The sequence below is a fragment of the Scyliorhinus torazame genome, chromosome 11, assembly GCF_047496885.1.
Source record: "Scyliorhinus torazame isolate Kashiwa2021f chromosome 11, sScyTor2.1, whole genome shotgun sequence".
Classification (NCBI taxonomy): Eukaryota; Metazoa; Chordata; class Chondrichthyes; order Carcharhiniformes; family Scyliorhinidae; genus Scyliorhinus; species Scyliorhinus torazame.
In genome coordinates, this window is record NC_092717.1 from 197,833,701 (window position 1) to 197,848,075 (window position 14,375).

At 43.0% G+C, this 14,375-nt stretch overlaps 1 protein-coding gene across 1 annotated transcript in view; it reads left to right on the forward strand.

Annotated features, from left to right (window-relative positions):
• Positions 1–14,375, forward strand: part of LOC140385752 (DNA topoisomerase I, mitochondrial-like) — a 211,882-nt gene that overhangs the window by 142,296 nt on the left and 55,211 nt on the right. Inside the window, 4 exon segments of the mRNA XM_072468224.1 lie at positions 2,791–2,934; positions 6,526–6,711; positions 9,246–9,314; positions 9,500–9,614. Of these exon segments, the coding sequence (XP_072324325.1) occupies positions 2,791–2,934; positions 6,526–6,711; positions 9,246–9,314; positions 9,500–9,614 (514 nt within the window).

The following is a 14,375-nucleotide window of genomic DNA, read 5'->3' on the forward strand; positions in this document are numbered from 1 at the left end:
CTTTTCAATTAACAGTTGAAAAGTTCTTTTTAAAAGAAGGTCTTTTCCCATCTACTTCTAAAATTCCAATTAAGCAAATTGCACTTATCAATACAGTTAACACTCAGTGGTTTACAGATTTATGCTCAAAGTCCTTGGAAGAAAAGCTAATGCCTAGCTGTTAACCCCTTAATCACAGCTTTAGCAGACATTCCATATGGGTAACTTAACCTGTGTTCTTTTAATGGCATTACTGCAACAAACACATAATACAATATATTACGGTAGCACAGTGGTTAGCACTGTTGCTTCACAGCTCCAGGCTCCATGGTTTGATTCCCAGCTTGGGTCTTTGTCTGCGGAGTCTGCACATTCTCCCCATGTCTGCGTGGGTTTCCTCCCACAGTCCAAAGATGTGCAAGTTAGGTGGATTGGCTGTGCTAAATTGCCCTTCGTGTCCAAAAAGGTTAGGTGGGGTTACGGGGATAGGGTGGAGGTGTGGCCCACAGATAGGGTGCTCTTTCCAAGGGCTGGTGCAGACTCGATGGACTGAATAGCCTCCTTCTGCACTGTAAATTCTGATTCCTACATTCATGGTCAGAGTGGGCTATGCTAACTTCTGTAGTCAAATAAAACACTTTTATTCACTGCCTAGCCTGATCATTAGGTCATGGTATCAGACTGCTGCTTCAATTTAACAATAAAACACTTAAGTACGCCATTCCAAAGAGTTTTGCAGCCATCTTTAACACGTTGCCTGATTTATTTAACTTTAACAATAATCAATCCCATATCTGCAATGAATTTATTTAAACGGTCCCAGTAAAGTTACTCCAGTAGGTATATCTTACAAATGTTCTAACCCACATAATTTATGGATGCCCTAATGCAGTTTGTCAGTATTAGAATGCAGATCCGCTTCTGTGATTCTCACACAGATGCTGCTTTCAGGCATGTCAGCAGTTGGAGGACATGCATCTCCAAATAAGAAGAGATTGGGGAAATAAATTCAGGAACCAGTAGTTTTGTATTAAAATTCCTATTTTAATAGGACCCTTTAGCTTGATGTATGGAAGTGAAGAGAAGCACAGTCCAAATTACATATTTTGCTGCTTTTAATTGCAGATCAAAAACAGGACAGCACTTAGTCCCGAATTGCTAATTATACCACAGATGGGGCAGATGGTGAATGGAGCAGAAGGTCAAATGTGAAAATGTCCCCCAGAATTGCACCGTTGCTCTGTTTGACCATTTAAAAAATGTTCACATCCTTCAGGAGAACATCGCCTACATATTTAATAACTCTTTGCAGCCACAAATTTGCATCTTTCACCACACTCCACCGAGTGAACCCATCAACAGGAAACACATTTATTCAGGCAGCTTCTGTGGAGAAAGGAAAAACATGAACAGTTCAGGTGTAAGCCTTCATAGAAATATAGAAAATAGAAGCAGGAGAAGACCATTCAGCCCTTCAAGCCTAGCCCGCCTTCATTATGATCATGGCTGATCATCAAGTTCAATACCCTGATCTTGCCCCCCCCCCCCCCCCCCCCCCCAAAAAAATATCCCTTGATTCCTGTAGCCCCAAGAGCTGTATCTAATTCCTTCTTGAAATTATGCAATGTTTTGCCTCAACTACTTACTGTGGTAGTGAATTCCACAGATTCACCCCTCTCTGGATGAAGAGATTTCTCCTCACCTCTGTCCTAAAAGGTTTACCCCATTTTATCAAAACTATGACTCATAGTTCATGACTCCCCCACCATGGGGAACATTCCTTCTGAACCTACCCTGTCTAATCTGGTTAGAATTTTGTATGTTTCAATGAGATTCCCCACTTGCTCTTCTAAGCTTCAATGAATATAATCCTAACCGATTTAGCCTCTCCTGATTCGACAGTCCCACCCTCCCAGGAATCAGCCTGGTAAACTTTGGCTGCAATTCCTCCACAGCAGGCACATCCTTCCTCATGAAGACACCAAAACTGCACAATACTCCAGACGTGGCCACACCAATGCCCTATACAATTGCAGTAAAACATCTCATCCTCTCACTATGAATGCCATTTGGTATCTTCACTGCCTGCTGTACCTGTGCACTTTGTTTCAGCGACCTGGTGCACGAGGACACCAAGGTCTCGCTGAGTGTCCACCTATCTTTACACCCATTCAAATAATAATCTGTCTTCCTATTTTTGCTACCGAAATGGATAAGCTCACATTTATCAGTGAGTTTGTTAACCGTGGTCACAGTTAATTAAAATAACTGATATTATCTGAGTCATGGCATTTGATTGTTTATTTTGTGGGAATATAGTGCACTGATGTTGGCTAGCTCCTGTATCAAAAATGCTAGTGTTACACATTCCCTGATGCCAGATTTTCTATAGAACACATTACACTACTAATGGTTACCATACCATCTGCACTGTAAATTTTATGATCTAAGTATAGCATTGAGATAGAGGATCAGCCACGATCATATTGAATGGTGGAACAGGCTCGATGGGCTAAATGGCCCACTCCTATTTTCTATGACTCTAAGATGGACAGAGGTTAGCTGTTTCCCCTCTTACCTCTATAACCTAGGTGTCCTGATACTGATTATAGTATCTTTCTAGAATCTTGGTTGTGATTAGCTAATTCCCCACTAACTTGAGATTGAATCTTGGAATTTATATTTGGTTACAACTACCATTGAGATGCTCTGTACTCCAGAGTTAAAGAAAATAGGTTCAATTAAATGGTATGTCTAGCATTAACTGATAAACAGAATTAACTTGGTAATGCTATCTAGTAATTCTTTCAGGGTGAGAAGGACTGGCAGAAGTATGAAGTAGCCCGCCGCGTGAAGGACAAGATCAATGCAATCCGGAGTCAGTATCATATTGACTGGAAGTCGAGAGAGATGAAAACACGACAACGAGCAGTGGCACTCTATTTCATTGACAAAGTATGACAAAGTACAATGTTTTAGTATTTATACTGTATTTCTGTTTAATACGGTTCAAGGTGAATGCGATCAATGCATGTGAAGGTTTCATAACAACACACACTAAGCTCAAGAAAGAGGAAAAGGATAAACCAGGAAGTCAACCTGACGTTGGCAGGAAGAATGCAGGATACCGTTATTGGGACAAAATAAATGTTATTTTTCAAGAGCACTGCTTGATCAGAGAACCAGCAGAAATTTGTTGAAAGCAAATCATCCTAACTAGCTAGCATTAGGAGGGAGGAGGTATTAGCCGTTATAGTCGGCTTAAAAGTAGATAAATCTCCAGACCCAGGATGCTGTGGAAGGCAAGGGAGGAGATTGCAGGGGCTCTGACGCTAATTTTCAAATCCTCCCTGGCCGCAGGAAAGATGCCAGAGGACTGAACAACTGCTAACATGGTACCATTATTAAGGAAGGGAAGTAGAGATAAAGTAGGTAATTACAGGCCTGTGGGTCTAACATCGGTGGTAGGGAAGTTATTGGAAAAAATACTCGGGGCAGAATTAATCTCTGACTTGTAGGGGAAAGGATTATTCAAGGATAGTCAACATGGCTTTGTCAGGGAGCGAGAAAGTCTTTCAAATTTGCTTGAATTTTTCGAAGAGGTGACTGTGTATATAAAACGCTCATTAGGCCACAGCTGGAGAACTGTATGTGCAGTGCTGTTGGTCACCCTATAGGAAGGATGTGATTGCACTAGAACGGGTGTAAAGGAGATTCAGCAGGATGTTGCCTGGACTTGAGCATTTCAGCTATGGAGAGAGGCTGGTTAAGCTGAGGGTGTTTCTCAGAGTCGAGAAGGCTGAATGGGGAGGGGCGGGGGGGGGTTGCTGACCAAGGTATACAAAATTGAGGGACGTAGATAAGGAACCTTTTCCTCTAGTAGAGGTGTCAATAACCAGGGGCATAGATTTAAGGTAAAGGGCAGGAAATTGAGGAAATCTGAAACTCCCTGCCTGAAAAGGTGGGAGAGACGGGGCCTCACAGCATTTAAGAAGCATTTAGATGAGCATTTGAAATGCCATAGAATACAAAGCTACAGATCCAAGTGCTGGAAAATGGAATTAGAATAGAGATGCTTGATGGCTGGCGCAGACTTGATGGATCAAAGATCTTATTGTGCTTCAAATTGACTGAAATCCGTGAGGTCACCAGTTGATCAAGGTCGTGCAGTAGATATACACAAGGACTCTCTCTGCACAGGAGAGCTTCCTCTTTTGTTATGATAGATGCAAATCAGTACCTCAGTTATGCCTCGTCTCCAAACAAAATTCCTTTTGCTCATTTTACTGTTTTCCTGGGCAATCTTTATAATACACGTGCCAGATTTTGTCAGATCACTTAAATTGGCTCTCTTCCAGTTGGGCAATTTCACTTGGTGTCACTGGGCTAGTAATCCAGAGACCCAGGGCAAGATCTGGTGACCTGCATTTGAATCTCACAATGGCAGATAGTGACATTTGAATTCAATACAAATCTGAAATTAAAAGTTTAATGATGACCATTAAACCATTGTCGTAAAAACCCATCTCGTCCACTAATGTCCTTTTAGGGAAAGAAATATGATGTCCTTACTTGCTCTGGCCCATATGTGTCTCCAGATCCACAGCAGTGTGGTTGACTTTCAAATGTTCTCTGAAATAGAGAGCAGTTAAGGATGGGCAACAAATGCTGGCACAGCCAGCAATGCCCACATTCTGTAAGTGAATTAAAAAAAAAACTTTATTCCCAGAACTTAATCCAGCACTATTTTATTTTTCATTGAGCTAATAAGGATGATGAACTACAGTGGCTCAAGAAGGTAGCTCATCACCATCTTCGAGGGCAATTGGGAATGAACAACAAATACTGGCCTTGCCAGTGACACTCGCTTCCTATGAAACAATATATTTTTTAAATGTTTTGTACACCCATGTTAGGAATTCTACTCTTTTTTTTTTCCAGCCTGTGAGAGCAATTGAGGTGTTGTACTATTACAGCTGTTATTTTTCCATTTGCCTACAAATTTGCTTTTCGATCACATTTCATTGGGTAGCTATAGTAAACAGCCAGAAATGTTTTGTATTTTTGTTCTATTCCGTAACTCTCAACAATTAGTTTTTGAATCTGAATTATATTCTCCCTCGTAGACCTGTAATATTAACCTTGATCAATAGTACTAATTCCTCCTTTCGTCTTCGCTTTCATATTGCCCTGAAATAAATTTGCAGCTCGGAATGCCTAGTTGCCATATCTGCCTACGTTTAAACAGGGATTCCTCCAATATGACAATTTGTGCCTTTGGCTCCTCAACTTTATTTGTTAACACATATGCATTACAATACCATGCTGGCCTGTTTTACTTTTTTTATCCTGTTCAAAGAACTATTCTTCTGTTGTGTTGTCCTTCCCAGTTGTCTGTGAATCTCGTCTTTCCTTTCTGCTACTGTGTCCTGTGCCCATCCAAATTAGTTTAAATCTCTCCAACAGCTTTGGATAACTACCAGGCAAGGACATTGGTACAAACCATATTTAGGTTCAGCTTTCCGAGCTTGCAGAGGTGCCTTCTGCCCGAAAACTGGTCGGAGTGCCACAGGAATTTCAAAGCCTCACTCTGACAACCACTCATTTATCTGCCATGCATTCTGCCTGTTTCTCACTACCTTTCTCACTAATACTAGAAGTAATGCAGAGAATAACTTTTTTTTTTTTTGCATTTTTTTAAGATTCAGTTGTTAACTGCAAATGTGTAGATGTAATGATGGAGAACATTGACTGTTTCATAGAATCATAGAAAGTACAGCGCAGAAGGAGGTCGTTCAGCCCATCTTGCACATGTCAGCCTGAGGACACACAGGTGCCCTTTCTAATCCCACCTTCTTGTACCCGGTCCATAGTCCTGTATCTTATAGCACTTAAGGTGCAAATCCAGGTACTTTTTAAAAGCGTTTAGGGTCACTGCCTCTACCATCAACTCGGGCAGCGAATTCAAGACTCCCACTACCCTCTTCATAAAACATTCTTCCTCATGTCCCCTCTACACCTGCCACATATCCTAAATCTATGTCCCCTGGATTATGCATTTTTGCTGCGTTGGAGTTTCTATGTTGTTGACTATCCTGCGCTGGTACGGATAAGTCTTTTATCCGAGACAGAAACATGTTAGGAATATTCTGGTGCCTCTAGTGTTTCTTGAGACGGGGGCTGGTTGTTAAGACACACGCCAGAATGTGGCACAAAAATCCTATCTTACTCTTTTTCTGGTGGTCTATGCAATGGCATAACTAATTTCAGAACTTTTGTGTGGGGAATTCATCATCCCATCAAAAGGGAAACTATCCTTTTCTTAAGAAGAAGAAAGTGGACATAACCTTATTAAAGAAGACTCACTTAGATGACGAGGAGCACTGAACGTTAAGGTGGGAATGGGTGGGGCATCATCATCCCCATAATGGAAGATTGGATAAATCCCACATGCAATGCATGAACAATGATGAGATTGTTGTATTTCATTCAGTATGGTTACTCTTTGTGCTTTAATTAAGTAGCCTTTTTTGCTATGCTCTGTAGTTGGCTTTGAGAGCTGGTAATGAGAAGGAGGAAGGAGAGTCTGCTGATACAGTTGGTTGCTGCTCACTCCGGGTTGAACATATTAACTTGCTTGATAACGATGAAGGACAACAGTGCGTAGTGGAATTTGACTTTCTTGGAAAGGACTCTATCAGATACTACAACAAAGTTCCAGTGGAGAAACAGGTAAAGAGTGCGTTTACAGTAAGAAATGCAAGAGTCCTACATAATACCATCAATTATCTTAATCTGGCTGATTCAATTATTTCAGTAATGGTTGTTTAGAACCCAAATATATGATTGTTTAAGTCTGGAGTAATTCAGTTGTGAATGGGTAAAGTGGTGCAGTGCTGAGCCATGCTGACAACCAACATGTCCTATGTTGAGGTGAAGGGACTACAGTGTGATAGCTCGGACATCAACGTCAATTTAGCAACTGAAGAAAAATTATAATCTGATTGTTGCTGAAAATAGGAACCGTGGGTGCAGATGTGATCTGGCTCGGTTTTCATGGGGTGGTGACAAAGTTTGTCTGAGCTTGCATTAAGAATAGCACTTGGAAGCAGTACCTGCTATCTACCCATCGTTAAACACTAATTCAAGTCAGACTATGATATTTGACACTATACTTTACTTGATCATAGTGGAAAAGGGCATCCTCCCCCTACATGTGCATTCCTAGTATAGTTATTGAAACATGCTTAGTAGTAAGAAATTTAGGTGGATTTTGGCTCTTGATTCTCCAAAGAGGAGGATTCCAAGGCCAATTTTTAATTCCATACACCCTGTTGCATTTGTAATTGACTACATTGCCACACAGTTCAAACCTAGGACCTTCTTGATATGCATGGCTTTGTGCCAGTTACCTGCTGAAATACTCAGTCTCTGCAAGACATCACAGTTAAGATTGTGAACTTACAGTAAGGTATGATCCAAAGCACATCCTGCATCATAACACTGTATTTGTGCTGGGTGAACAAATGCAGTGGTTCTCAAACTATGGTCACAGATCCCAGGAGTGTCTGTAGGGATTCTCCAGGGAATCTGCAAAATAATATGCTGAGCACTTGTGCATGGAGGCAAGCATAATTTTTTGGGGGGTTCATTTATGGGATGTGGGCGTTGCTGGCTCAGCTAACGTTTATTGCCCATCCCTAGTTGCCCTTCAAGAGTTGGTGGCTTGAACCACTGCTGCCCCTGAGGTGAAGGTGCAGTGCTGTCGGGGAGGAAGTTCCAGGATTTTGACCCAGTGACCGTGAAGGAGCATAGAACATAGAAAATACAACACAGAACAGGCCCTTCGGCCCACGCCACGATGTTGTGCCGAAAGCAATATATTTTGAAGTCCAGATGGTGAGTGACTTGGAGAGGTTGTGGTAGTGTTCCCAGGTATCTGCTGCTCCTTGTCCTTCTAGATAGTAGTGGTTGTGGATTTGGAAGGTGCTGCCGAAGGGACCTTTGGTGAGTTCCTGCAGTGTATCTTGTAGATGGTACACACGGTTTCCACTGTTCATCAGCTGTGGAGTGATTGAATGTTTGTGAAAGGGGTAGCAGTCCAGTGGGCTGCTTTGTCCTGGATGGTGTTGAGCTCCGAGTGTTGTTGGAGCTGCACTCATCCAGGCAAGTGGAGAGTTTTCCATTACACTCCTGCCTTGTGCTTTATAGGGCAGACAGGCTTTGGGGAGTCGGGAGGTGCGTTATTCGCCACCGTATTCCTAGCCTTTTGACCTGCTCTGGTAGCCACAATATTTATATTGTTGATTCAGGTTTCTGATCAATGGTAACGTGATTATGGGGGATTCAGTGATGGTAATGCCATTGAATGTCATGGGGCAATGGTTAGATCCTTGCCACTTGTCAACTCTGTCCTGGATATTGTCCAGGTCTTGCTGCATTTAGACATGGGTTGCTTCAGTATCTGAGGAGTTGTGAATGATGCTGAACATTGTGCAGTCATGTGTGAACATCCCCATTTCTATGATGGAGGTCAGTGGAAGCAGCTAAAGATGATTGTGCCTGCGATACTACCCTGTGGAACTTCTGCATTGGTGTCCTGGAGCTGAGTTGATTGGCCTCCAACCACCACAACCATCTTTCTTTGTGCCAGGTATGACTCCAACCAGTGGAGAGTTTTTGTCCCCTGATTCCAATTAACTCCAGTTTTTGCTGCCTTGACATCAAGTCACTTTGACCTCTCCTCTGGCATTCGGATCTTTTGTTCATGTTTTAGCCACGGCTATAATGAGGTCAGGAGCTGAGTCAGCCTGGTACAACCCAAACTAAACGTCTGTGCGCAGGTTATTGCTGAGCAAGTGCCACTTGATAGCACTGTTGTTGACTTTACTGATGTAGACTGATGGAGTGGTAATTGGCTGGGTTACATCTGTCCTGTTTCTTGTGTACAGGACATAAAGAGCAAAGGAACTCTTTTCAGTGTCCTCACTAATACCTAATTCTCAGCCCAATTAATAAAAAAACAATCTTTTTTGGTTATATGTCTCATTGCTCATGTGGGACAATGTTGTGCATAATTTGGCTGCCTTATTTCCTGCATGGGAACAGTGACTACAAAAGTATTTAACTGGCTGTAAAACGTTTTTGGATCCACTGAAGTCATGAAAGATTATATATGAAGAAATTATCTTGATTTCTTTCTTGTGCTCATGTGTTTGTACAAAATATACAATTCTATAATGATTACTTGTATTTCTTTCTCCCAGGTCTTCAAGAATCTGAAATTATTCCTGGAGAATAAGGATCCTACAGATGACCTGTTTGACAGATTGAATGTATGTTTTTAGATGAATTTACATTGTGAGTTTAGCAAGTGCAGTTACATCAACCCTTCTGTGTAACTGTAGAAATGTAATGCTGAGAGGAATATATTGAGATCAGCTTTTTCCACCAACTGAAGACTATACTAGACACCTTTCTGGAACAATGCAAGAGAACTAATGTATTTTCTCTTTTTTAGACTTCTGACCTGAACAAACACCTTCAGGAGTTAATGGAGGGACTCACTGCTAAAGTGTTTCGAACGTACAATGCCTCCATCACGTTGCAAGAACAGTTGGCAGAATTGACTGACCGTAAGTTAATAGTTGTCCTAACACTGAATTCTTTTGTTGGCATATGTTGGCAGCACGTAGCACTCATCTCTGAATCATGAGTTCTATTCCAGGATGTAAGCACAAAAATCATGACTACAGTCCACTGCAGCATTAAGGGAGTGCTGCACTGTTGCAGGTGCAGTCTTTCACATTGGACTTTAATCTGTCTGCTTGGGTGTTGTAAAAGATTCCATGGAACCTCTCCAATTGCATTAGTGGTGTGATAGATCTGGGAGAACTCAGAATCACAGAATTGTAGCAGCGCAGAATGAGGCCATTTGCCCATCGTGTCTGCACCGGCTCTCCAAACAAGCATCATGACTTGCCATTCTCCTGCTTTTTTCCCCATACTCCTTCATATTATTTCTGATCAAATAATTATCCAATGCCGCCTTGAACGCCTCGATTGAACCAGACAACAGCACATTTCCAGACACTCTTGTTTCTTTTGCAAATCGCTTTAAATCTGCGCCCTCTTGTTCTTGATCATTTTATGAGCATAAACAGTTTCTCTCTATCTACCGTGTCCAGCTCCCTAGTGAATACCTCTACCAAATTTCCTCTTGGCTTTTTTCTCTCCAAGGAGAACAGTCCCAACCCCAACTGATGTTTCTCCTCCCTGGGAGCATTCTTGTAAACTTCTTCTGCATTCTCTCCAATGCTTCCACATCCTTCCTATAGTGTGGCGCAAAGAACTGTCCACCATATTCCAGCTGAAGTCTAACTAGTGTCTTGTGTATGTTCAGCATAACCTCATTGCTCTTGTTCTCTATGCCCCTGTTAATAAAGCCCAGAATCCTTATATGCTTTATTAACTGCTCTCTCCATCTGTTCTGCCACCTTTAATGACTTATGGACATATACCATGGTTCCTCTGGTCCAAACCTCTTGAATTTTACTCCTTATTTTATATTTCCTCCTCACAGGCAAGACCGTGATTAGCACTGCTGCCTCACTGCGCCAGGGACCCAGATTTAATTCCGGTCTGAGTTGACAGTCTGTGTGGAGTTTTCACTTTCTCCCTGTGTCTGTGTGGGTTTCCTCCGGGTGCTCTGGTTTCCTCCCACAGGCCAAAAATGTGCAGGTTAGGTGGATTGGCCATGATAAATTGCCCCTTTGTGTCCAAAATGTTAGGTGGAGTTATGGGGTTAAGGTGCGGGCATGACATCTCGGATCGTGTTTTCGGGATCCTTAAGGGGGAGGGGGAGCAGTCCCAAGTCGTGGTCCACATAGGTACCAACGACATAGGTAGGAAAAGGGATAGGGATGTAAGGCAGGAATTCAGGAAGCTAGGGTGGAAACTTAGATCTAGGACAAACAGACTTATTATCTCTGGGTTGTTACCTATGCCACGTGCTGGCGAGACGAGAAATAGAGAGAGGGAGGAGTTGAACACGTGGCTACAGGGATGGTGCAGGAGGGAGGGTTTCAGATTTCTGGATAAATGGGGCTCATTCTGGGGTCGGTGAGACTTCTACAAACAGGATGGTCTACACCTGGACCAGAGGGGTACCAATATCCTGGGGGGACATTTGCTAATGCTCTTCGGGAGGGTTTAAACTAGTTCAGCAGGGGCTTGGGAAACTGAATTGTAGCTCCAGTATACAGGAGGTTGAGAGTAGTGAGGTCATGAGTAAGGTTTCAATGTTGCAGGAGTGTACCGGCAGGCAGGAAGGTGGTTTAAAGTGTGTCTTCTTCAATGCCAGGAGCATCCGGAATAAAGTTGGTGAACTTGCGGCGTGGGTTGGTACCTGGGACTTCGATGTTGTGGCCATTTCGGAGACATGGATAGAGCAGGGACAGGAATGGTTGTTGCAGGTGCCGGGGTTTAGATATTTCAGTAAGCTCCGGGGAGGTGGTAAAAGAGGGGGAGGGGTGGCATTGTTAGTCAAGGACAGTATTACGGTGGCAGAAAGGACGTTTGATGAGGACTCGTCTACTGAGGTAGCATGGGCTGAGGTTAGAAACAGGAAAGGAGAGGTCACCCAGTTAGGGGTTTTCTATAGGCCTCCGAAAAGTTCCGGAGATGTAGAGGAAAGGATTGCAAAGATGATTCTGGATAGGAGCGAAAGCAACAGGGTAGTTGTTATGGGGGACTTTAACTTTCCAAATATTGACTGGAAACACTATAGTTCAAGTACTTCAGATGGATCCGTTTTTGTCCAATGTGTGCAGGAGGGTTTCCTGACACAGTATGTAGATAGGCCAACGAGAGGTGGGGCCATATTGGATTTGGTACTGGGTAATGAACCAGGACAGGTGTTAGATTTGGAGGTAGATGAGCACTTTGGTGATAGTGACCACAATTTGATTACGTTAACTTTAGTGATGGAAAGGGATAGGTATATACCGCAGGGCAAGAGTTATATCTGGGGGAAAGGCAATTATGATGCGATGAGGCAAGATTTAGGATGCATCTGATGGAGAGGAAACTGCAGGGGATGGGCACAATAGAAATGTGGAGCTTGTTCAAGGAACAGCTGCTGCGTGTCCTTGATAAGTATGTACCTGTCGGGCAGGGAGGAGGTGATCGAGCAAGGGAACCGTGGTTTACTAAAGCAGTCAAAACACTTGTCAAGAGGAAGAAGGACGCTTATGTAAAGATGAGACATGAAGGTTCAGTTAGGGCGCTTGAGAGTTACAAGTTAGCTAGGAAGGACCTAAAGAGAGAGCTAAGAAGAGCTAGGAGGGGACATGAGAAGTCTTTGGCAGGTAGGATAAAGGATAACCCTAAAGCTTTCTATAGATATGTCAGGAATAAAAGAATGACTAGGGTAAGAGTAGGGCCAGTCAAGGACAGTCGTGGGAAGTTGTGCGTGGAGTCCGAGGAGATAGGAGAGGTGCTAAATGAATATTTTTGTCAGTATTCACACAGGAAAAAGACAATATTGTCAAGGAGAATACTGAGATTCAGGCTACTAGACTAGAAGGGCTTGAGGTTCATAACGAGGAGGTGTTAGCAATTCTGGAAAGTGAAAATAGTAAGTCCCCTGGACCGGATGGGATTTATCCTAGGATTCTCTGGGAAGCTAGGGAGGAGATTGCTGAGCCTTTGACTTTGATCTTTAAGTCATCTTTGTCTACAGGAATAGTGCCAGAAGACTGGAGGATAGCAAATGTTGTCCCCTTGTTCAAGAAGGGGGGTAGAGACAACCCCGGTAATTATAGACCAATGAGCCTTACTTCTGTTGTGGGCAAAACCTTGGAAAGGTTTATAAGAGATAGGATGTATAATCATCTGGAAAGGAATCATTTGATTAGAGATAATCAACACGGTTTTGTGATGGGTAGGTCGCGCCTCACAAACCTTATTGAGTTCTTTGAGAAGGTGACCAAACAGGTGGATGAGGGTAAAGCAGTTAATGTGGTGTACATGGATTTCAGTAAAGCGTTTAATAAGGTTCCGCACGGTAGGCTACTGCAGAAAATATGGAGGCATGGGATTCAGGGTGATTTAGCAGTTTGGATCAGAAATTGGCTAGCTGGAAGAAGACAAAGGGTGGTGGTTGATGGGAAATGTTCAGACTGGAGTCCAGTTACTAGTGGTGTACCACAAGGATCTGTTTTGGGGCCACTGTTGTTTGTCATTTTTATAAATGACCTGGAGGAGGGCGTAGAAGGATGGGTGAGTGAATTTGCAGGTGACACTAAAGTTGGTGGAGTTGTGGACAGTGCGGAAGGATGTTACAAGTTACAGAGGGACATAGATAAGCTGCAGCACTGGTCTGAGAGGTGGCAAATGGAGTTTAATGCAGAAAAGTGTGAGATGATTCATTTTGGAAGGAATAACAGGAAAACCGAGTACTGGACTAATGGTAAGATTCTTGGCAGTGTGGATGACCAGAGAGATCTTGGTGTCCACGTACATAGATCCCTGAAAGTTGCCACCCAGGTTGAGAGGGTTATTAAGAAGGCGTACAGTGTGTTAGCTTTTATTGGTAGAGGGATTGAGTTTCGGAGGCATGAGGTCATGTTGCAGCTGTACAAAACTCTGGTGCGGCCGCATTTGGAGTATTGCGTGCAATTCTGGTCGCCGCATTATAGGAAGCATTGGATAGGGTGCAGAGGAGATTTACCAGAATGTTGCCTGGTATGGAGGGAAGATCTTATGAGGAAAGGCTGAGGGACTTGAGGTTGTTTTCGTTAGAGAGTAGAAGGTTAAGAGGTGACTTAATTGAGGCATACAAGATGATCAGAGGATTGGATAGGGTGGACAGTGAGAGTCATTTTCCTCAGATGGTGATGTCTCGCACGAGGGGACATAGCTTTAAATTGAGGGGAGATAGATATAGGACAGATGTCAGAGGTAGGTTCTTTACTCGTAGAGTAGTAAGGGCATGGACTGCCCTGCCTGCAACAGTAGTGGACTCGCCAACACTAAGGGCATTCAAATGGTCATTGGATAGACATATGGACGATAAGAGAATAGTGTAGATGGGCTTTAGAGTGATTACACAGGTCGGCGCAACATCGAGGGCCGAAGGGCCTGTACTTCGCTGTAATGTTCTATGTTCTTTGTTCTATGAGCTTGGGTGAAATGCTCTTTCTGAAAGTCGGTGCAAACCCGATGGGCTGAATTGCCTCCTTCTGCACTATAGGGATTATGTGATTCTACATATACGATTACATTATACATGTTATTCCTATAACAATACATCACTTCACATTGAGCTTCATCTGCCACCTTCCACCGACTTGTCTATGTCTATTTGAAGTTTTGCACTGTCCTCTTCACAGTTT